General features: G+C 44.2%; 2 protein-coding genes across 11 annotated transcripts in view; one reads left to right on the top strand and one right to left on the bottom strand.

The window, feature by feature from the left end:
- The window catches only part of LOC137521086 (calcium-activated chloride channel regulator 4A-like), a 153,527-nt gene extending 130,915 nt beyond the window's left edge, over positions 1 to 22,612 (top strand). For both annotated transcript variants that reach the window (XM_068239867.1, XM_068239866.1), the window contains 2 exons: positions 3,127 to 3,357; positions 21,824 to 22,612. In XM_068239867.1, the coding sequence (XP_068095968.1) occupies positions 3,127 to 3,357; positions 21,824 to 22,284 (692 nt within the window). In that variant the 3' untranslated portion in view covers positions 22,285 to 22,612. The remainder of the gene's footprint in view (positions 1 to 3,126; positions 3,358 to 21,823) is intronic.
- Positions 1 to 25,283, bottom strand: part of LOC137521088 (leukocyte tyrosine kinase receptor-like) — a 176,198-nt gene that overhangs the window by 116,727 nt on the left and 34,188 nt on the right. The gene's annotated exons all lie outside the window — the stretch shown is intronic.

Genomic DNA, 25,283 nt, shown 5'->3' with positions numbered 1-25,283 from the left:
AAACCAAAGAAATCTAATATAAGACATAAAGGCACGTTTAAATGTTTGAACTGTTCACATTGTAGATATGTAATTGAGGGAGATTCTTTCTTTGATAGCTCTGGTAGCAAGGAATTTAAGATCAGAGACTGTATAACCTGTGCTACCACTAAAGTGATATATCAAATAATCTGCCCGTGTGGCAAGATATATATTGGAAAGACGTGAAGAGATTTAGGTACACAAATAGGTGAACATTTAAACAATATTAAAAATAAAAAAAGTGGAAAGTGCAGTAGTTGTACATTTCAATGAATGTCAAGGAGGGAATACAAGAGGCCTCAAATTTAGAGGGATCTATAATTTGAAAATTAGCCCAAGAAGGGGAGATTTTGATAGGATCCTACTTCAAAAGGAGTGTATGTGGATCTATAAGTGTAATACAATCATACCACATGGAATTAATGCCGACTTCAATTTAGGGGTATTTTTGTAATAAATGCTAATGAATTGATCTCTTCCCCTCTTTCTTAAGTCCAATTACCTTTTCTTGTAGGTGGAAAAAAATTTGGTATAATCTGGTGGGGCAATAAAGAGTTATTTTTTTAAGGGCGGAGCCTTTCCCCATGGGGGGACCTTTTCCTCATCCTTTGGGTGGGGGGCATCTCCCGCGGCCCCTCTTGGTACAGCATGATAGTCAAGATATGTGTAATAATGTGAATAAAAACGGCTAATTAGTAAATTGTAGGCTATAGGCTCATTGTAGGAGTATGGAGTGATAAAATAGCATATGGCATAATGAACATCTTGAGAAGGGTATATAACATTAGGAATGAGTTCTTGCATAATTTTCAATATAAAAAACATCCACAAGATGGTGCAGGAGAGTATAGTGTTTAAACATCAATAAAAGGAACGAGCAATTCCATAAAAATCCATAAGATGGTGTCAATGAGCGAAAAGATATGAATATGCATGGCCTAAGCCTATTTAAGCCCACTAGAGGGCGCTTGAAGCCCGAATTATTGTCTATTGAAAAAACTCGTGTAAACGCGCTGGCTAATATTGGACCGTACAGGCCACCGTAGGAGTTGGCGGAGAAGCCCAGGAGAGCGGAGTTTCAAGCCGGCGAAACTGCGCAACAACTGGAATAGCGTGTATCGTGGCAGAGAGACAGCCAAGCTGCCACAGAGACCGAGCCTTTTTTGAAAACGGGGAGCTGGAGGACTCTGTTTGAGTAAATAGGGACGCCCACGAGCTTTCCTCGTTTCTGAAAACTACGTAGGTCGGTAAGAACTAACCAAATCAGTGTGTGGCTATAAGGACATATGCATGGGCTTTGAAAGAGTAACCGCTTACTCCCTTTAGTGTGGCCAAACAAATTAATGTTTATTTTTATGGACGCTTTTTTTTAACTTTATCACTATAAATTATTTATCCCAGCAAAATTTTGACTGAAGGAAAGTCGACATTGGGTGAATTATAGCACAAGCATTGAATGGCTATGCAAAGAAGATATCAGATAAACCTCTTAAAGGGACAGTGCAATATTTATGAAATTCCGAAAATAAGCGCTGAATGAGGGATTTGCTCATTCCATTGTGTCATATTTGCTATATTGGATATGGGGGGCGAGTGCAATAGATTAGGATAGTCTGTGTGGGTTTCAGGTGTGTTTATATGGAATTTGAAATACACTTAAATTTTGAAACATAACAGAATTGTCCAGTGTTGTTAATTGAAGTGTATGTTTAGTGTCAAGCACACAAGAATTATGCGGTGTTAAAAGTTAAACATCTGGTTAGCAAGTGACAGTTTCTGTCCAGTCGGAACCTTTCGAACTATAGTGTAAAGGTCCGTACACACGCCGGACTTTAGGCAACGACGGGTCCGTCGTTGCCTCCCGCTGGGTGGGCGTGCCAGCGACAGTCCGGCGTGTGTACGCTCTGTCGTCAGACTGATACGGCTGTTTCTGAGCGATCCGCCGGGCGTACACACGCCGGACTGTCGCTGGCACGCCCACCCAGCGGGAGGCAACGACGGACCCGTCGTTGCCTAAAGTCCGGCGTGTGTACGGACCTTAACCCTCACTCCTGATGCAGAAAATGGCTTCTGGAAGTTCTGGGAGCAGAAAAGAGATAGAAAGAGACAATAGTTCATAGATTTTATCTCCGGCATACTTCAATGAATATGTCATTGGGTAGAGACAATGAAGCAGTAAAAACTTAAAGTAGACCTGAACTCAGAACTTGCTCTCTGCTCTAAAAGATGCACAACAACATAACAACCTTTAGGCTAGTTACACACCAGGACGTTGCGTTTAGGGGACGTTATAGGGCACATAACGTGCGCCTAACGTAACGCCTGGTGCTCTCTGGTGTGGACGTCGGAGTGAGCCACGTTGTGCAGCTCACTCTGGCGTCTGTGATGCGTACTCTTGGACGCATGCGGCATCACGTAATCCTGCCCGGCCAATCGCCGCACAGATCGGCCGCTCCAGGAAGTAAACACTGCACGTCACTGAGTGCAGTGAATATTAATTAGCCATGTGCCCGGTCGCTCTCCCCTCCCCCCCAACATGACTGAGCATGTGCAAAGAGTCTAACGCGGCTTAGGCGCGGAGAACGCACAGCATGCACCACTTTGCTGCGTTACAATGTAACGCAACGTGGACAGTGTGAACAGCCCACTTGTGTTACATTTCTGTGCGTTGGGGGAGCGTTACAGGCTGCACTAACGTGCGCCTGTAACGTCCCTGTGTGCAAGAAGCCTTAAACAAAAAACATTTCTTTGTTACAGCTGATACAAATCCTAAAATAAATCTGCACTGTATCTACTTCCTGATACATGTAAGCAGACATATTGTTAACAGCCTGTGCTTTAAAATGGACTCATCTGCCATCTCTGCCATGGCAGTCATGTGACACAGGGAAGAGATTAAATTACAACTTGTGATTAGACAACTGAGGGGGGAATTAAACAGGCTAAACTCTCTAAATACATACAGGGTGCATTTCTCTGTTTTCCTTCTGTCCTGTGAAATAAAACTGTGGGATCATGTTAGGAGGAGGATAGATACAATTGTTTATCTCAAGTCATCAGTTTATTTTCACCTTTCCTTTAACTATCCCAAACTTCTTGTAACAGGAACTATAAGTATGAACCCTCCACGGCCTGAAAATAGTGATGAAGACCTTAATGTGGGAGATTTCAGTAGGACAGCATCAGGTGGCTCTTTTGTGGTGACTAATGTCCCTACAGATGCTCAACCTGACATGTATGGACCTGAGAAAATAACTGACCTGAAGGCAAAGATAGAGACTGATATAATTGTGTTATCCTGGACAGCAACTGGTGATGATCTGGACCAGGGAAACGGTAAGAATTCTCCCTTTTGTTAAAAAATGCAAATCGCTTGCAACACATAGCTTAATGTAAAAGTGTATGTGCACATGTATTAATTAAGTTTCAAGCTCAAAATATTGTTGTTAAATTAGAAGCATAATATATTAAAGATATTAAAAAAATGTTTCATTTATTAGTAGCAAGATGTGGTGACTGTTTGTGAGCAGAAGAGGATCTCACTATTGCAGTTAAGAAGTCTCTCAGGGACGGATCGCAGGAATCGCAGATGATACCCCTCAATTGATTTGCTGCACAATTGTGCGTTTTGGGCTGCATTTTAACACTTGCAGTTTTTTACGGTAGCAATTGATTTGAATGAAAAAACGCATGCGTTGTGCAGGTTGTATCTTTTTTTGAACATAATCACAGATGCCTCTGGAAAACGCGTTGGCATCCTAGACTATAATTACATGCGTTTTCCCAAACATTTTTAAACTGCGGCAAAACATTGCAGATTTTCCCAAGTGTGACCCCTGCCTGAGATTATATAAGCTAAACCCCAGACACAATGGCTGAGAATTGGGCTGCATTGTTCTCTATGCACCCTTTTTTATTTTTGTATTACACTGCAGCTACTCAAACCAACAGATGTAGCACTAAACTAACATGATGTTGCCAATTGTCATGTTAATAATTTCCTGTAATTTAAAAAGAAATTGGATAAAAATCATTTTTTACTAATAAACAATGAATAAACTAAACAAAAGTGAAAAAATAAAACCCCTAGTCATTCCCTTTAAAGGGAATCTGAAGTAAAAATAAACTTACAGTATGAGATAATGAATTGTATATTTAGTACAGCTAAGAAATAGAACATTAGTAGCTGAGACACGAGTCACATTTTATTTCCAGTACAGGAAGAGTTAAGTAATTTCAGTTATCTATGCAAAAGAGCTTCTCTGAGCTCTCCAATCAAGCTTGGTCGACTACAGCTTTGTTTTCTGAAGGACTGATCTCAACATATTTCTTGTTTTTTTAAGATTTTTTTTTCTGCAGGTCAACAGGTCATTAGTTCTGCTCTGTGTCATTGTTTAAAATGCAGAGTGTAGTTTGTAAACTGCAAATACTAGCGAATGATGCAATGTTATACTAAAAATAAAAATATGAGACTCATTTATTTGCTACTAATGTTCTATGAATTATCCGCACTACACATACAATTCATTATATCAGGTTTTTTTTTTTTTTTTGCTTCAGTGGCACTTTAAAAGAAAACTAAACATTAAACATACATTTTAAAAGCATAAAAGGCCACACACACATAGACATCAACTATTTTGTCAAATGCAGGTTGTTTTCACAGAATGTATCTTTCTAGAAAAATAACCTCCCAAAATTCATAGACAACCAAAGATTTTCATTTAGGCATTATTACCTTTGGGGTTGCTCAAGTTGGCCTCAGGTTAGTTTGATAACAATTGCAGCTCTGTTTAGCTATCACATGAGGCCAGGGCTGGATTTACCATAAGGCACTGTAGACACCTGCTGATGAAAAGGCGGCTCACTCCCCTCCCCCAGTGCCTCCCTCCCTCCTTCCCTAAGGCCTAGTGCACACCAAAAACCGCTAGCAGATCCGCAAAATGCTAGCAGATTTTGAAACGCTTTTTCTTATTTTTCTGCAGCGTTTCAGCTAGCGTTTTGCGGTTTTGTGTAGTGGTTTTGGTATAGTAGATTTCATGTATTGTTACAGTAAAGCTGTTACTGAACAGCTACTGTAACAAAAACGCCTGGCAAACCGCTCTGAAGTGCCGTTTTTCAGAGCGGTTTGCGTTTTTCCTATACTTAACATTGAGGCAGAAACGCATCCGCAATCCAAAATCTGCAGCAGCCCGGGAGTATGCGTTTCTGCAAAACGCCTCCCGCTCTGGTGTGCACCAGCCCATTGAAATACATTACCCTAGCAGATCCGCACCCGCAAGCAGATCGCAAACTGCAGCCGAACCGCTCTGGTGTGCACTAGGCCTAAGTCCTGATGAAAGTGTAAGTGAGAGGTTACTCACCCTGCTCTCAGCATTCCACTGCCAAGATCTCCCTTCAGTCAGGGGCATCACTAGCTACTTAATTCTGAGGTTCCTCTAGCTACCTAATACATGGGGTACCTCTAGCTACTTAATATTGAGGGTACTTCTGGCTACATAATACTAAGGGACATCTGTAGCTATGATGGTGGGCAGGGGAAGTAGGGAAGAGGTGACAGCTGGGCCAACCAGCACACTTGCGGTGCAGTTTGGTGGGCGTTTGTAGGTTCATGGAGAGTGAAGTCTAAGGTGCCAGGACATCTGTGCCTATAGGCTCCTGTGAGGTAAATCCGGGCCTGCATGAGGCAGTACTGTACTGGCACTTTTGTCAAATCTTATACTGTAAGTGTGCCCCTCCAGAGGATAAGAAATTATCTGATTGGACCCCTAATTGCTAGCTAAGCCATATATTGCCTCCCTCATTTCTAACTATACCTCTCATAGGATGAGGCCATGATTTATCCAAGGCTTAGCTTTCAAAGTTTTTACTCTGAAGGCTCATTTTCTTTTTAGTCCTTAGTGGGAATAGGTAAGAGGTATTAATGTACTTCTATTATCACTGTACTCATTCCTCAGTTATTACTAATGAAGCTTTCATATTATACCAAAAGTCACTTCCATTGATCTGTTACCTCAAACTCTTTCATGGGAGGACACAGGTGGAAAGGAGGACCTTGTACCTCAGAACTGGGCCAAGGGTACTTTACAAGCTTGGGGAGGTTTGTCAACCACTTGAAAAGTGCCTTCCATTAATTAAATGCAAGCACTGTGATACAGCTTGATACAATAGCTTGGTGGGCATCATTATTACAGTAGAATGCCTTTATAGTAAACTCCAAGGGACCAGGAAAAGTAGTTTACTGTATCAGAAGTTTACTATATCAGCATTGGTCATACATTGTATATTTATACAGACATCTGCTGGGACCTGAGGACTGAGTTTACTATATCCAGATGTTTACTATATCAGAGTTTACTATAACGAGATTTTACTGTATTAAGTATTTATATGGCGCTGTCATCTTCTGCAGCACCTTACAGAGTACATATTCATGTCACTAAGAGGAGCTCACAATCTAATCCATGGACATAGCCACCTCAGTGCTGACATATTAAACTCATTTAACCACTTTGCATCCAGACCTTCTTTACCCCCTTTGGACCAGAGCAGTTCTGATGTTTTAGCTATATCCCTATTTAATCAGCAATAACTTTATCCCTACTTATGACTCCTAAATCATACATACTGTATATCCTTTTTTAAGAGAAACCAGGCTTTCATCAGGGGCCCAGGGCCCCTCTAGGGCCTGCTCAGAGCAATTTTGGAAGACAGGAGGGGTCACAGCATGAGGGGAAAGCTGGCCACACATTGGACAGTACTCCCTCCCTCACCTCGGGCTCTCCCCTCTGCGCTCCCCTCCTGCATCAATAATCAGTGGCTGGCAGCGGGCAACGACAGATACCCTTTAACCAATCCGTTTAAAAATAGAAAGTGCTACTGTAGAGAAAAATAACATTTTATTTGGATATTTCTCCTGAGTTTAATTAAGTTTAAATTGTGTTCCTGTCACAATTTATGGTGATGATTAGAGATGTAGCGAACGGTTCGGCGGCGAACGGTTCCAGGCGAACTTTGGTGGTTCGCGTTCGCAGAGAACCGGGAACTTTTTTTCAAAGTTCGGTTCGCTCATAGACTTTAATGGCCGCCGACTTTAACGGTTAATAGCAAAGTCCCCTTACATAGTAGAAACACCAAAATTGTTGGGAATGTTAAGTGGAATAGTGGGAACAAGAGGAAATTTTTTTTTTCAAAAAGACCTCATACTTTTTGAGAAAATCAATTTTAAAGTTTCATAGTAAAATGAGCCGATTCATAAAAAAAAAGAACCGATCCATTAAAAAGAACCGGATGATTCAAGAACCGTTAGTATAGCAGAGAATTTGTCCTGAGCAGGACGTGAAGCTGCCAGCTCCACTGCTGTCTCTCTCCACCTGCCTGCACCTGTTACCCTCACCTAGCCTGGCACCCAGCGCACCCATGGGTGCCAGGCAAGGTGAGAGTGACAGGTGAGGAGGTGGGGAGAGACAGCAGGAGGCGGCAGCTATGCGTCCAAAAGGACACATTCTCTGCTATGTGGGAGGCATCGGAGATCTTCAATAAACTTAATTGAAGATCGCAACATAAGAGGATACAGTTCGTTGGATCATTTACCGTGGATGTTGGCGTGGGAAAACTTTTTTAAAGGTACAGGTAAGTATTTATGGTTAATTTAGAATAATAAAATACTTTTCTCGTGGTTGTGTTTTTATTTCATTTAACCCTTTGTAGAAATGTGTAAGGGGTACTTTGTACCCCTATACTCATTTCTCCTGGGAGGGGGGTGGGCATCTAGGGTCCCCTTCTTAAAGGGGACTCCCAGATGCCACCATGACCCCCCCCCCAGGGAGTCGTCGCCCCCACCTCCTCCTGGGGCATCGGAGGTGGGGAAGAGCGCCTTGTCCATGGATTGGACAAGGGCTCCGGGGGGGGAGGCTTGGCCGCCCCTCCCCCGGAGCCCCCCATACCATGGACCATGCGGGCTGGTATAGCTCAGGGTGCGAAGCCCCAGTCGGCCGGGGCTCCGCATTCTGGCTATCCCAGCCTGCATGGGGGACAAGGGGTTACAGAGGCTCGGGAGGGGGGACCCCACGCAATTTTTTTTTCAGATTTCCCACACACAGCAAATAAAAAAAATAAAAACAATTTTTAAAGGTCTTCCGAGGCCACAAATGTGAAAAAAAGTTAAATAACTATTCATAATTCATATCCATTGAGGAGGCCATCCGCACCCTCCCGTCAATTCCGCCATGGCTCCAGCACTAATAATGGCCCTGGTCGAGTCCCGACCCCTCTGAATGGGTCGGGTTCTCAACTCATTCCCCCCTCAATATGGCCGCCACAGATTGCCCCGGCTGCGCAGTCCGCATAGACACGATTGCGGCTGCGCAGCTCTAGCACTTCCTCCCGATGTGTCCGATGTATGCACGCATATTGATGACGCGGTGGGAGGAGGGCTTGGAGCTGCGCAGCCGCAATTGCGCCTATGCAGACTGCACAGCAGCGGCAATCTGTGGCGGCCATATTGAGGAGGGAATGAGAACCCGACCTGTTTGGAGGGGTCGGGGCCCGACCGAGGCCGGTATTACTGCGGGAGCCATGGGGGAATGAATGGGAGAGCGCGGATGGCATCCTCCATGGATCTGGATTATGAAAAGGTATTAAACTTTTTTCACATTTGTGGCCTAGGAAGTCCGTTAAATATTGTTTCCTGCTATCTTTTTAACATATCCTGCAAATTTGGTGTTGCTAGGATGTAAGGGGCCTTTGCTATTAACTGCTAAAGTCGGCGGGTGATGATGATAACCAACCAGAATTATAGGGGTGCAAAAGTGCTGAATTCTGCCATAGGCTTCCATTAGGCTCCCTATTTCACTTTCAAAAATCTCAAATCTTTTCAAAGGGCTATGGCTCAGCAGTGGCAAATTTTCTAGCATTGTAGGGACTCTTAGGGGGATCATGACTGAGGAGTTTCGGGCCCCTAGGCCAAAGAGGTCATAGCCTAGGGCAGGAGTGCCCACACTTTTTCAGCTCGCGAGCTACTTTAAAATTTGCCAAGCCCAGGAGATCTACCAACATTTAGCTAGCTAGGTATACGTGCCTTCAGTATAGGTAGATAGGTATAGGGGCCTTCAGTATAGTTAGGTTTTGGTTCCCTTAAGTATAGTTAGCCAGGTATAGTGTAGTTAGGTGTGGGTGCCTTCAGTATAGTTAGCCAGGTATAGAGTAGTTAGGTGTAGGTAGCTTCAGTATAGTTAGCCAGGTATAGTGTAGTTAGGTATAGGGACCTTCAGTATAGTTAGCCAGGTATAGAGTAGTTAGGTGTAGGCGCCACTCACCTCCCTCCAGTTCCAGCGGCGGTGTCTGGGGCTCCTCCTGGTCTCCCCTCCGTCGGCCGTGCTGGCTAGAGTCAATGCAGATGCGCGGCATAGAAGAAGACTCCGGCGAGCGAAGGGGGCGGCGGGCAGCGTGCGCTGATGCATTGTGCCCAGCACCGCCCCCAGCTATGACGTTGCGGCATCCTCCATTCCCGCTGCGCTGCCCCTCTCCTCTCTGCCTCTTCCGATTGGCTAGCGGCCGACAGGGGTGCAAAAGTGGTAAAATCCCCCATAGGCTTTCACTGGACCTCCTATTTCACGTTCCAAAATCTCACAATATTTCAAAGGGCAATGACTCAGCGGTGGCAAAACTCACCAGCCATGATCCCCCTAACAGTTCCTACAATGCTAGAAAATTTGCCACTGCTGAGCAATTGCCCTTTGAAAAGATGTGAGATTTTGGAAAGTAAAATAGGGAGCCAATGAAAGCCTATGGGGGATTTTACTACTTTTGCACCCCTGTAACTCTGGTTTGCAGAGATGTATGGAACCCATCTTTGGAGTCCAAGTCTAACAATATGTCTTCTACCTGCATGAGACATTTCGTGAGATTCAGACGTTGCTAACGGCCATGGCTGCGATTTATGTACGTCAGAATTGCCACCATTGAAATTGCCCAAATAAACAGGTTTTTGTGACCCTAGGCTATGACCTCTTCAGCCTAGGGGCCCGAAACTCACCAGTTATGATCCCCCTAACAGTTCCTACAATGCTAGAAAATTTGCCACTGCTGAGCAATTGCCCTTTGAAAAGATTTGAGATTTTTGAAAGTGAAATAGGGAGCCTAATGGAAGCCTATGGCAGAATTCAGCACTTTTCCACCCCTATAATTCTGGTTGGTTATCATCACCCGCCGACTTTAGCAGTTAATAGCAAAGGCCCCTTACATCCTAGCAACACCAAATTTGCAGGATATGTTAAAAAGATAGCAGGAAACAATATTTAACCTCCCTGGTGGTAAGCCCGTGCTGAGCACGGGCTATGCCGCCGGAAGGCACCACTCAGGCCCCCCTGGGCCGATTTGCATAATTTTTTTTGCTACACACAGCTAGCACTTTGCTAGCTGCATGTGCAATCCGATCGTCGACGCTATCCGCCGCGCCGCAGCCGCCCCCCCCAAGACCCCGTGTGCTGCCTAGCCAATCAGTGCCAGGCAGCGCTGTGGGGTGGATCGGAGTCCCCTTTGACGTCACGACGTCGATGACGTCATCCCGTCCATCGCCATGGCGATGGGGGAAGCCCTCCAGGAGCTCCCGTTTTTTTTTGTTTTTGTTTTTTACGGCTTTGTTGCCCCCTGGCGGATTTTAATAAACCGCCAGGAGGGTTAAAGGACTTCCGAGGCCACAAATGTGAAAAAAGTTAAATACCTTTTCATAATCCAGATCCATGGAGGACACCATCCGCGCCCTCCCGTTCATTCCCCCATGGCTCCCGCAGTAATACCGGCCCCGGTCAGATACCGACTCCCGACCCCTCCAAACAGGTCGGGTTCTCATTCCCCACTCAATATAGCCGCCACAGATTGCCGCGGCTGCGCAGTCCGCACAGACGCGATTGCATCTGCGCAGCTCTAGGGCCTCCTCCTGCTGCGTCATCAATATGCGTGCATACATCGGGAGGAGGAACTAGAGCTGCGCAGCCGCAATCGCATCTATGCGGACTGCGCAGCCGCGGCAATCTGTGGCGGCCATATTGAGGGGGGAATGAGAACCCGACCCGTTTGGAGGGGCCGGTATTACTGCGGGTGCCATGGCGGAATGAACGGGGGGGGGCGCAGATGGCGTCCTCCATGGATCTGGATTATGAAATGGCATTTAACTTTTCTCATACTTGTGGCCTCGTAAGTCTTTTAAAATATATATATATATATATATGTGTGTATATATATTTTTTTTTATTATTTTTATGTGCGGAGTGTGGGAAATCTGAAAAAAAAAAAAGACGTGGGGTCCCCCTTCCCGAGCCTCTGTAACCCCTTGTCCCCCATGCAGTCTGGGATAACCAGAATGCGGAGCCCCGGCTGACTGGGGCTTCGCACCCTGAGCTATACCAGCCCGCATGGTCCATGGTATGGGGGGCTCCGGGGGGCAAGGGGCAGCCAAGCCTCCCCCCCCCCGGAGCCCTTTTCCAGCCCATAAACAAGAGGCTCTTCCGCACCTCCGGTGCCCCAGGAGGAGGTGGGGGCGACGACTCCCGGGGGGGGGGGGGAGGTTCATGGTGGCATCTGGGAGTACCCTTTAAGAAGGGGACCCCAGATGCCCACAACCCTCCCAGGAGAGATGAGTATAGAGGTACAAAGTACCCCTTACCCATTTCCACAAAGGGTTAAATGAAATAAAAACACAACCACGAAAAAAGTCCTTTAATTTTCTTAATTAACCAGAAATACTTACCTGTACATTTAAAAAAAAATTCCCACGCCAATATCCTCAGTAAATGATCCAACGAACTGTATCCTCTTATGTTGCAAGCTTCTATTAAGTTGATTGAAGATCTCCGAAGCCCCCCACCCACATAGCAGAGAATGTGTCCTTTTGGACGCATAGCTGGTAGCTCCCGCTTTCTCTCCCCACCTGCCTGCCTGCACCTGTCAACTCCCTCCTAGGCTGGCACCCAGTGCACCCATGGGTGCGCTGGGTGCCAGCCTAGGTGGGGGTTGACAGGTGCAGGCAGGTGGGGAGAGACAGCAGCGGGAGCCAGCAGCTTCACGTCCTTCCGAGGACGCATTCTCTGCTATACTAACGGCTCATGAATGAGCCGGATCTTTTTAATGAATCGGTTCTTTTTTTATGAATCGACTTTTTTTTTTACTTTAAAATCGATTTTCTCAAAAACTATAAGGTCTTTTTAAAAAAAAATGTTCCTCTTGTTCCCACTGTTCTTCTTAACATTCCCAGTAATTTTGGTGTTGCTAGCTTTTAAAGGGGCTTTGCAATTAACCATTAAATTCGGCAGGGGTATATTTTCCCACGGTCAGAAGGAGAATTTGCATTGAAACTTTAAAAATGATTTTCTCAAAAACTATAACGTCTTTTTGAAAAAAAAAATTTCCTCTTATTCCCACTGTTCTTCTTAACGTTTTCTGCAAGTTTGGGGTTTCTAGCTTTTAAAGTGGCTTTGCTATTAACTGCTAAAGTCGGCGGGCACTTAATTTTCCCACAGTCAGAAGGAGTTACTTTAAAATTGATTTTCTCAAAAACTATAAGGTATTTTTGAATTCCCCCCCCCCCCTCTTGTAGTAACTGAAAAATCTCAGGTGTTAAGACACCTCGAAACATCTTTTCCATCACTTTTCTGGCCAGCATAAATGTTTCTAGTTTTCAAAGTTCGCCTCCCCATTGAAGTATATTGCGGTTCGCGAACTTTTATGCGAACCGAACCTTCCGCAAAGGTTCACAAACCAAAAATCGGAGGTTCGCGACATCTCTAGTGATGATATTGGTTTCTGAAATAAAAGGTGGCTTATTGCTACAGTGTGTACTTCCACTTACAATTGAGAAAACATTAAAATATATGGTAAAATAAATAATGGTAAAAATTAGGGAGAAAAGGTTAATGGGGAAGGTGCCCTCCTGCCCCCCCCCCCCCCCCCAATTATGCCCACCCCAGTATAGGTAGTAGATGTGCCTGCAGCATTAGGGAACCCCCCCAGCATAAGTAGCCAGATGTGCCCCCGGTATTAACCCCCCTCTAGGTAGCCAGGTGTGCACCCAGCATTAGGTTCCCCCCAGTATGGATAACCAGATGTCGTCCCCACTGTACAGGTAGCCAGATGTGCCCCTAGTATTAGCCCCCTATAAATAGCTAGATGTGTCTCCAAAATAATTAGATGTGCTCCCAGTATAAGGCCCCCACTTTAGATAGCCAGATGTGCCCCCAGAATTATCCCCCCTATAGATAGCTAAATGTGCCCTCAGTATTAGGACCCCCCCATTAAAGACAAGATGTGCCATAATTAGGTACCCACTAATATAACCAATGTGTCCCCCAGTTTTAGGTCCCCCCCCCCCCCGTACCGGATGTGCCTCCAGTATTGTCATCCCCCTCCCCAGTACAGCCAAATACACTGGGTCCCAGCTTGATGATGTCATCAAGCCGGGACCCACTGTACACAGCAGTACTGAGCTGACTGAGGAGCTGTGAGAAGAGGATCCTACAGCATGATCACCGCTAGATCCAGGGAGACTAGTCCTGTTTTTTTTTTTCTACAGGTTTTCTTTAGTGATTGGGGCAAGGAGGAAGGATTAATGATCAATGCTAATGAGCACAGCATTGATCATTCCTCCGTGGGGGTTCCTCTAATTGGTTAAGGGAAATCCTGTTCCCTTACACAATTAGTGCAGAAGCAGGCTGTGACAGGAGCGCGCCCGATCATCCATGGCATTGCTTCTACTAAAAATTGTATATCTACATCCTTGTCGTTTGGATGAAGGCACTAAAGACATAGATATACTGTGCCAGTGGAAAAAGTGGTTAAGGACCAGAGCAGGCTTTAAGGCCTCGCTGCAGGGCCGCACAACTCAGCACGCAAGTGACCCCCCCCTTTTATGCCCACCAACAGAGCTTTCTGTTAGTGGGCTCTTATTGCTGCTGGGGTGTGTGTTCATATTTTAATAAATATTTACATTTTTTTAAATAAATATTGCTATTTTTTAATAAATTTCCTGGCCAGCCCTCCCTCCCTCCCTCAACCTGCCAATCAGCGCGATCGGCTGTCATAGGCATCAGCCTATGACAGTGGAACGCTTTAGTGTCTCCCAATGTTATTAGACGGCGGTTTTGCCATCTAACAGTATGTTAGCGGCCGCTAGGTGGGAGACTGATGATGGAGCGGAGCAAAACCCTGCCCCAGGACTTCACGCCAATTGGCGCTGAGCGGTCCTGGGGCTGCCGCCGCATCCACAACGATTGGTGTGGAGCAGTCGTTAAAAGGTTAAGACTATGAAGTGATTTTTTTTTTGGGGGGGGGGGGGGGGGTAACTAGTCTTGCTGTGGGAAGCATTTTCTCCCAAGAATAATATTGATTTTTATGCTTTTTAAAGTAAAAAAAAGGATTAATAATTATTTCTTAGTTTTTTACCCATTATAATTTAAAAGTAAAAAGTGCTATAGATGACACCCACAAATTTTATTGGACCATTTTGATTCTGAAATTAAGGCTGTTGTTTGCTAGTGTGTTCTTTTCATCTTGAAATAAAAGTATTAATGGTAAAAGTTAGAGAGAAAAGGTTAATGGAGAAGGTTAATTAATAATTGTATAATGTAGCAGGTGAAGTCTTAAAAGTGGACGTGGCTAAACAGTCTATTTTATTGTAATAGATTTCACTGCATCCCCATCACTATGGTTTCCCTATTACATTTCCCAATGTGACCTGTCCCCCCACCTACAAATCTCCCTTGTAGTAATCAGGGATGATCTCCGAGCTTGATCGTGAGTAATCACGAGTGATTATTCATGATTCAAATAAGGATTAAGGATTAAGGATTACTCAAATAAGTACAGAAGCTGAGCGGCGGGGGTTGGAAGGGTTATTTACCCATAAATCTGCGTCCTCCCCGCGATCCATATATCCTAATAGTAGCGTTCCAAGCCTCGCTGCTGTTACTTCCTCCTTCCGGCTTGAAGGAGGAAGTGACAGCAGCGAGTCTTGGAACGCTACTTTTAGGACGCATAATGGCGGCCAACAGACCACCATGGAAACATGGGAGACCACTTAACTACTACCAGGGAGGATCTCCGAGCTTAATCACGAGTAATCACAAGTGATTTCTCGCGATTCAAATGAGGATTAATTACAGCAGCTCATGGACCTCATATTGGTTTTGTGGGTCTCCATTTCCGTGGTGGTCTGGTAGGTCCTACATAGTTTCCCTGGTGGTCTGATGGGTTCCCTATAGTTCCCTCGATGGCCTGGCACTAGTCGCCCATAGTTTCCCTGGAGGTCTGGCGAGGGTCAACCATATTTCCCATAGTGGTCTAGAGAGTCCCCCATAGTTGTCCTGGTGGTTTAGTGGGTCCCTCATAGTTGTCATTGTGCTGTATGGGTCTCGCAGTTTTCCTGGTGGTCTAGTGGGTCACCTGTAGAGGCAGTAGTGGCCTAGTGTGTCTCCTTTAGATGCTCTGGTGGTCTAATATGCCCACTGTAGATGCCTTGATGGTCTAGTGTGCCCATGTAAATGCCCTGGTGGTCTAGTGGGTCCTCTGTAAATGCCTTGGTGGTCTAGTAGGTCCCCTGTGCATGCTCTGGTGGTCTAGTGGGTATTTTAGCTCACATCTCCTCGGTTGCAGCGACAAGCAGCTCCCCTTTCTGCTCAGATCGGCATCCAGCCTCACACTGCAGCTAAATACCTGGTCCCAACTTGATGACATCATCAAGCTGGGACTTGACACTAGAGGCAGTCTGATGCCGAGCATGGCTGATGATCTGAGCAGTTAGGGGAGATGTCAGCAGTCATAGGACAGCTGAATCTACCCCTTTGGGTACGCGTGATCGCAATGGGACTAAGGTCAGTTACAGTTACATAAGGCTTGGTTCCCACATAAAAAAGTGGCCAGTCCTGCCCTGGCAGTTTTTGAAACTTGGCATCAATATTGTATGCGTTTCTGTCCCAGTCCTGTCTTGTTTTGTACTTGCTTCTATGGCTGTGTTCACACATAAAAGGTGTACATTTCTGGTCCAGTCCTGTCCTATCCTGTTCTGTCAGTTTTCTATGGGTAAGTTCACACATGAAAGGTGTACAGTTTCAATTCAGTCAGGTGAAACTGATAAGAAACTGATGCCTAAAGATGGCCACACACCATACAATCAAAAGATCCAATTTTACACCAATTTGATAAATACGATTGGCTGTCCCAAAGAAGATCAAAAGCTTCTATTTGTTTTCGATTGAGAAATCCAATTGAATTTCCTGGATTTTTTTTTACATTTTTTTGAGAATCGACATGTTGGAAAATTCAGACCAATTTTAACAGGAATTCTATAGTGTGTGATAGCTTGTGAAATTCTATTCAACCACAAAAAAAATTGTATGTAACTATTCAGTACATCAAACTTTATTTGTTCACTTTTTCTCTTGATATTTCTAACAAACCATTTATTTCATAGTTTACGATCTTTTATTCCTAAATTACGGCAATCTTGAAAATACGCATGTGGTACATCGAAGATTCAAACAATCAGAAAATTGCATCAGAATGCTTGAATCAAATCAAAATAAAAAAAAATAGTATGGTTTGTGGCTACCTGAACAGTAACATCCTTGGTCCCGAAGGAGTTAAAGAATAACTGACCTAAGAGAAATATGGAGGTTGCAATATATATTTCCTTTTAAACAATATCAGTTGCCCTGCAACCTACTGATGTTTCATGCAGAAGTAGTGTATGAATCAGGCACCTGAAACAAGCATGCGACAAATGCAGTCAAACTTAAGTCAAACATATGATCTGCATACTTGTTCAGGATCCATGACTAACAGTATTAGAGGCAAAGGATAAGCAGAACAGCCAAGCTATTTGCACGGTTTAAAATGCAATAAATATGGCAGCTTCCATAACCCTCTCACATGTCACGTGTCCTTCAAGTAAATTCCCAAATCTGTTTAATACAGGTATATATTTTTAGACTTGTATTTCATGTAATGACTGCTAACTTAATTTACATACATCAATTAATATAAAGAAGGAAGGATCATTTATTAAATAATGGTAACATTTTAAAAATCTGCAGAGTTTACATGTTAGTGCTGTAAAACAATAAACGTATGTCGAGTGATATAGTTTCACGCATACATGCTAACATATAGTGTGATTACATAAAAGTAAAACATCCAGATGTGTGTAATATACTGTACATGATAGCGCAGTATTGCAGGTAAGATTGTATTTTGAGAGTTAGTTTCACACACTCAAAGATATGCAAATGCAGATAAAAAAAGTATAATTTTCCAAATCTATGTAATACAGATTTTTGTGCATTAGGGCACATAATGATGCATTGAGTGAAATATTTACAACAAACACACTAAAATGGAGTGTGAATGTCTATTAAAGAAAAATAGTTTTCCTAATTTTCCAGGTATGCAAAATACACATTTTAATGCAGGATTGCACTTTCTATTTTAGCATCACATTAGTCTGATTAATTGCCATAAAACAAACCTCTAAGTGTTGGGAATGGAGGGCATTAGTTAAAAGACCACTATCCCAACAAATTTAAAAATTGTAAATACTTGTTTATACATAGATATAAAGTGTACATTTGTCCTACAGTAAAAGCAATGTAAATTACTTTGCCAAACACTGTAGCAAAACTCCAGTGCAAAATAGCGGCAAATGCTTTTTTTTATGCCTAACAAGAACCCTACCCTCTATCGATGCTTAAAGAGAACCCAAGGCCGGGTTCTTCCATTGCAATCCATATACAGAGGCTGGGTCTGTCTATAGAGCCCAGCCTCTGTTGCTAGTTAGTTCCCTCCAAAGCCCCCCCCTGCGTGCTGTCAGACCCCATAAATCACAGCCGCGCTACGCGGCTGTGTTTACCTCACTACTGTCAGTCTCATCTGCTCCCCTGCCTGCTGAATCGCTCCGGTCCCCGCCCGCGTCCCTTCCCTCCAATCAGCGGCGAGGGAAGGGATGTGGGCGGGGACCGGAGCGATTCAGGAGGCGGGGGAGCGGCGAGACTGACAGTAGTGAGCTAAACACAGCCGGCTGCGACACGCTGCGTGTCGCCAGCGCAGCTGTGTTTTATGGGGTCTGACAGCGCGCAGGGGGGGCTTTGAAAGAAACTAACTAGCAACAGAGGCTGGGCTCTATAGACAGACTCAGCCTCTGTATATGGATTGCGATGGAAGAACCCCACCTCGGGTTCTCTTTAACAAGAACCCCTCATCTTTGCCTACAAAGAACCCTCCCCTATCTATGCTCAACAAGAACCCTCCCCTATCTATGCTTAACAAGAACCCTCCCCTATCTATACTTAACAAGAACCCTCCCCTATCTATGCTTAACAAGAACCCTCCCCTATCTATGCTTAACAAGAACCCTCCCCTATCTATGCTTAACAAGAACCCTCCCCTATCTATGCTTAACAAGAACCCTCTCCTATCTATGCTTAACAAGAACCCTCTCCTATCTACAGTGGCTTGCAAAAGTATTCGGGCCCGCTTGAAGTTTTCCACATTTTGTCATATTACTGCCACAAGCATGAATCAATTTTATTGGAATTCCACATGAAAGACCAATACAAAGTGGTGTACAAGTGAGAAGTGGAACAAAAATCATACATGATTCCAAACATTTTTTACAAATCAATAACTGCAAAGTTATTGATTTGTAATTATTATAATTATGCAGCCCTCTTTGGTCTGAGTGCAGTCAGTTGCCCATAGACATTGCCTGATGAGTGCTAATGACTAAATAGAGTGCACCTGTGTGTAATCTAATGCCAGTACAAATACAGCTGCTCTGTGATGGCCTCAGAGGTTGTCTAAGACAGTGTTTCTCAACATTTTATTGGTATGTACCCCTTTTAAAACCCTGTACTCACCAAGTACCCCCTGGCATAGTAAACATTATCAGAAGTACCCCCTGACAAATATATAGTTAATTGTAGTTTATGATAATTGATTCTAAACAATTTCCAAGCATTTACTATTGTTTTTAATTTATCTAAAACACTAATTTGATGTTTAAATAAGAGTTATTTTCTAAAACTCTAAATTTGTTATTCTTGGTTAAGTATATCAAGCCTGAGTACCCCCTGGAACCATCAGAAGTACCTCCTGGGGTACGCATACCACGCGTTGAGAACCCAGGGTCTAAGAGTATTGGGAGCAACACCACCATGTAGTCCAAAGAAGACACCAGACAGGTCAGGGATAAAGTTATTGAGAAATTTAAAGCTGGGTTAGGCTAGAAAAAGATTTCCAAAGCCTTGAACATCCCACGGAGCACTGTTCAAGCGATCATTCAGAAATGGAAGGAGTATGGCACAACTGTAAACTTACCAAGACAAGGCCGTCCACCTAAACTCACAGGCCGAACAAGGAGAGCCCTGGTCAGAAATGCAGCCAAGAGGCCCATGGTGACTCTGGATGAGCTGCAGAGATCTACAGCTCAGGTGGGGGAATCTGTCCATAGGACAACTATTAGTCGTGCACTGCACAAAGTTGGCCATTATGGAAGAGTGGCAAGAAGAAAGCCATTAACAGAAAAGCATAAGAAGTCCCATTTGCAGTTTGCCACAAGCCATGTGGGGGACACAGTAAACATGTGGAAGAAGGTGCTCTGGTCAGATGACACCAAAATTGAACTTTTTGGCCAAAATGCAAAACGCTATGTGTGGCAGAAAACTAATACTGCACGTCACTCTGAACACACCATCCCCACTGTCAAATATGGTGGTGGCAGCATCATGCTCTGGGGGTGCTGCTCTTCAGCAGGGACAGGGAAGCTGTTCAGAGTTGATGGGAAGATGGATGGAGCCAAATACAGGGCAATCTTGGAAGAAAACCTCTTGGAGTCTGTAAAAGACTTGAGACTGGGGCGGAGGTTCACCTTCCAGCAGGACAACGACCCTAAAAATAAAGCCAGAGCAACAATGGAATGGTTTACAACAAAACATATCCATGTGTTAGAATGGCCCAGTCAAATTCCAGATCTAAATCCAATCAAGAATCTGTGGCAAGATCTGAAGACTGCCGTTCACAAACGCTGTCCATCTAATCAGGGCTGTGGAGTCGGAGTTGGAGTCGGAGTCGAGGAGTCGGGGCAATTTTGGGCACCTGGAGTCGAAGTTTCATAAACTGAGGAGCCGGAAGATTTTTGTACCGACTCCACAGCCCTGCATCTAATCTGACTGAGCTGGAGCTGTTTTGCAAAGAAGAATGGGCAAGGATTTCAATCTCTAGATGTGCAAAGCTGGTAGAGACATACCCTAAAAGACTGGCAGCTGTAACTGCAGCAAAAGGTGGTTCTACAAAGTATTAACTCAGGGGGCTGAATAATTACGCACACCCCACTTTGCAGTTATTGATTTGTAAAAAAAAAATGTTTGGAATCATGTAGGAGTTTCGTTTCGCTTCTCAAGTATACACCACTTTGTATTGGTCTTTCATGTCGAATTCCAATAAAATGTATTCAGGTTTGTGGCAGTAATATGACAAAATGTGGAAAATTTCAAGGGGGCCGAATACTTTTGCAAGCCACTGTGTGCTTAACAAGAACCCTCTCCTATCCATGCTTAACAAAAAACCTGCCATAGCAATGCTTAATAAGAACCCTCCCCTATCTAAGCCTAACAAGAACCCTCCCCTATCCATGCCTAACAAAACCTTCCCCTATCCAAGCCTAACAAGAACCCTCCCCTATCTATGCCTAATAAGAACCCCCCCCCCCCCTATCAATGCTTAACTAAAATCCTCCCCTATCTTTGCCTAACAAGAACCCCTCCCCTATCTATGCCTAATAATAACCCTCCACTCTCTATGCTTAAAAAGAACTCTCCCCTATCTATGTCTAACAAGAACCCTCCCCTATCTATGCCTAACAAAAAACCCTCTGTATCTAAGCATCTAACTCTAATCAACCCAGTCTATGACCAAAACGAATTACACCACTCTCCACTATTTTGCTCTGGAGTTCTCCCAGCTTTCCGTCACCTTTCCAGTAGAGTTCCGCTACACTGCAGACGAAATCTGCCATCGCTGCTTTCTGCAGGTGTTCTGGAACACTATTTTTTTTTTTCAGATGTTCCCAGTCCCAAATTTTAAGCTGTAGACAATATTTTCTTAATTTAGTACAGGTGACAGCTGATGACAGCTAAGTACCGTGCACCAATGAGGTGTGGATTTCAATTGCTCCTGACCTAAGTTTTGTACAGCAGAAGGAAATGGCAGCGCTTCCAAACAGACGGTGCAGCGTCTGTTTGGAAGCGCTGCCATTTCCTTCTGCTGTACAAAACTTAAGTATACTTCAGGCTAGCTGCCTCCAGGGGTGTCAGCTTGCATTCAAATTTTAGAATTTAGATTAGTGTTCGCACATAATTTGCATCTGATTTGTATTCAAGGTGTGTATTTAGCCTCAAGGGGCTGGGCATATCTCTGGAGCTTTCACTTCACTTGCAGCCTGTGAGCGCTGCCCATTGCTTGCTGTCTTCTGAACAAATGGCTCCTGACCTGTAATCACTGTGAGCCAATCTCAGTGATTAAGCACATTTTCTATTTAAAGGCTCTGGTCCTGGAAAGGTTAAATTATAAGGTTATGTCTCTCCCCAGGTATGCAGGTGTGACTTTCCAGAGTTTCTAAAAACAACAAATATTTTAGCCGATAAAGCACTTCATACTGTATATAGGTTTGTGTATTTAGCTGTGTGCCCAAAGATCAGCTATAAAATGTTCCTTCTGGTTCAAATTTGTATAAATTGCTAATGTTTGCATTTATTCCTAGCATCAAGCTACGATCTAAGAATGAACACTAATCTCAATGACCTCAGGAACAACTTTAATCAGTCAACTCCAGTGGATATTTCCAGTGTCATCCCACAGCCAGCTGGATCCAGTGAAACATTTGAATTCATACCAGAAAATATAATCATTGAGAATGGCACTATCCTTTATTTTGCTTTAATTGCTGTTGATAAGGCAGCCCACAAATCAGATGCATCTAACATAGCCCAGGCTGCTCTTATCCTTCCTCCAACCCCAGCTCCAACACCACCTTCAACACCAAAACTTACCACTGGTATCCCACCTGAAGCACATCTTCCAGAAAGTAAACTGAGTGTATCAGAGATAGCTCTGATAGCATGCTCCACAATCATCATCATCTGCATTATTACAAGTATTACTATATGTGTTGTGAGTCGCCACAAAAAGGAAATGCATCAAGATAAGATGATGAACATCTAGTAATTTCAGTATTTATTAACAATTGCATTTTAAAAGTAATCAATCATAAATCCCATTAAAATTAGTCACATTTTGATTTTGTTGAAACAACCCAGCAACTTAGACTTGTGGGAAGGATTCCAATGTACTTCAAACCAGCAAGGAAAGACATGTTCTGCCGTGTATGTAATATCTGCCTGAGTTTCATGACATTCTGTAGAAGACTCATTGTAACGTATTATAGTTTAGTTCATTTGGAAATGTTCTGCCTATTTATTACTGATTATGTCCACTATGTTCTTTTAACATATCTAAAGGAAGGTTGAATGCTATTTATGCTACTCTTTATATGCTGTAATGATAATTGATTAAAGGATTAACTTTCCCTCTTTATCGCATCTGGTTTGGTCTACAAATAGTAGTTTGTACTCTCAAAAGCTGATCTTTCAAGAAATAGCAGTGCAAAATAACTTTATCCAAACACTCAGATCACACTGCCCAGTACACCTACATTAATTCAGTAGGCTACCTTGGGCAAGTCTCCCTAAGACTGCTAATGCCTATAGAGCACACCCTATTGGTTGCAGCTCTGGCACTTTGAGTCCGCCAGTAGAAAAGCACAATATAAATGTTGTGCATCTGTGTCTAGTATTCAGTCTTGCTTTAAATTGTAGCCCCTCACACACTGCTAAGAGTTCTGGTTCACCATGAGCTTGCTGGGTAGTCTGTTACTCTGAGTGTTTCAAGTCCTGCCCTGTAGAGCCACATTAATCCATGCCATGCACTGATGAGGATCAACCAATCCAGGACAGTCTGTATGTACTGTATTATTCACAAGCTGGCATATCATGGCATTCCAGCGGTTCTGGAAGTGGTTCTGGTGTTTAGCTTACAGGGACAACAAATGACGATTTGCATTTTTCAGCATTGGTGCATTGTGAGAGTTATCATATGCTCACTCCAATCTGAATAATTGTAAATACCTTCTGTTTTAACTACTGTAGGACCGCTCCACGCCAATAGGCGTGGCTGCGGCGACAGCCCCAGGACCGCCTTATACCAATTGGCGTCAAGTCCTGGCGCTGCAGTTTGCAGGCGACCGCGCGCAGACTGCGTGCGCATCTCCTGCTTGGGGCGAGGAGCTCCGTCCGCCTTCAGTCTCCGAGCGGCCCGAGTCGCCGCTCAGGAGACTGTGAGACGGCGTAACCGCCGTCTTTTCTGTTAGTACAGCGCTGAGATCAGCAGCAGCGCTGTACTGGGCACAGCCGTGTGACACGGCTGTCCCCCTGGGGCACTTGGGAGCAATCGGCTCTCATAGGCAGAAGCCTATGACAGCCGATCGCCAGGATTGGCCGGCTGGGGGTTGGGAGGGGTTTAAAAAACTAAACAAAACAAAAAAATAATAAAAATGTGATGTAAATATTTAAAAAAAAAAACAAACACTGGGGGGGGGGGGTGTATGGGCCGGGGGGCAAAATCAGACCCCACCAACAGGAAGCTCTGTTGGTGGGGAGAAAGGGGGGGGGGATCACTTGTGTGCTGAGTTGTGCGACCCTGCAGCTATGCCTTAAAGCTGCAGTGGTCAATTATGTAAAAATTGGCCTGGTCTTTAGGGGGGTTTAACACTGTGGTATTTAAGTGGTTAAGAAAGCAAACTTTTGTTTTCCATAGCATTTTAGTAAGAGCGTTTTTGATCCTAGGAGTGCTGGTATGTTCAGCCCTAGATTCCATAGTGATCCCTAGTATGTTCAGCCCTCAGTCAGACTTGAGAAGAGTGACTGGTATTGGGAAGTCCTGGTTTACTACGCTGCCACCACCCAGGAAGAGAGGCCTTCATCCAAGGCTCACAATTAAAGGTTTGGGAAGAAATCATAAAAACAAAAAGGATCCTCAGTTTGCAGGACTTAAAACAGAGATATTAAAAAATGTCACAGATCATGAGTTGCAGCAGTACTATTTGAATAATTATATTACCAGCTACTTTGGTGCTGCTGGGGGGGATAGCATGTGTTGAAAAGTACTGCACAATGGCTCGCTAAGTAACTCTTGATGGGAAGGTTCAGTATCTGGTGGTGTGGGATGGAGTTACAGCCTCCTGTCCACAGCAATGTATTATTCCTATTCAGGCTCCTTGAAGTGAAAATACGTTATTTTTGTTCACCTCCTTCACTGCCAAAGTGCCTGCAACATGTATGGTAGCAAATAGGTGCTGGAACAGAGAGAAAAGATAAGGATCCTTTTTTATATACAATCCTATCACTGCTTTTCCCAGCGCTCTTCATGAGGAAAGGTTGCTTTAGCCAAATAATCTGCTGCAGTGCAAACTTCTAAAAATGGTATGATGGAATAATGTTTATGAAGGTTACATTTTTAAAGTGAACCTGAGACGTCGGGGGAGAGAAAAATTATACATACCGTGGGGTTTCCTACAGCCCCCTCCAGGCTTATGGCTCCCTCACCATCCTCCGACTCCAGAATCTTCTGTAATCGGCTCTGGAAAGTCCTCCAATCCAGGGTATACTTTGCATGTGTGGCTTGGCCACATGTGCGACCCCTGTTCTGCGCCTGCACAGTGCTACTATGCAAACCTCTCTTGGCCATGGGAGCATGATGGGGGAGCGCACGTGCCCGGATTGCGCCTGTGCCAAGTGGAGGTCTTTTTAGGAATGATTACAGAAGATCCAGAAGTTGGAGGAGGATGATGAGGGAGCGATGAGCCTGGATGGGGCTGGACGAAGCCCTAGGTATGTATATCCAACCCCCCCCCCCCCCCCATCTCAGGTATACTTTAAATTGATGTGGGTTTTATATAGTTAGTCATATTACCCCCTTTGCTGCAAAGGATGCAAGCACTATTAACTTGCTACTCATCTGATACTATAGTCAGAACCGTGAAGACTTGTAACTCAGCAAATGGACTGTGGACTTGGTTTATAACCCATCTAGATCAGTGTTTCTCAACTTTTTCGGCCCAAGTACCCCCTACCGCAATTCGGTTCCAGCCAAGTACCCCCCCACGT

Source organism: Hyperolius riggenbachi, chromosome 6, assembly GCF_040937935.1.
Source record: "Hyperolius riggenbachi isolate aHypRig1 chromosome 6, aHypRig1.pri, whole genome shotgun sequence".
NCBI lineage: Eukaryota > Metazoa > Chordata > Amphibia > Anura > Hyperoliidae > Hyperolius > Hyperolius riggenbachi.
This window is presented reverse-complemented; position numbering and strand designations above follow the sequence as displayed.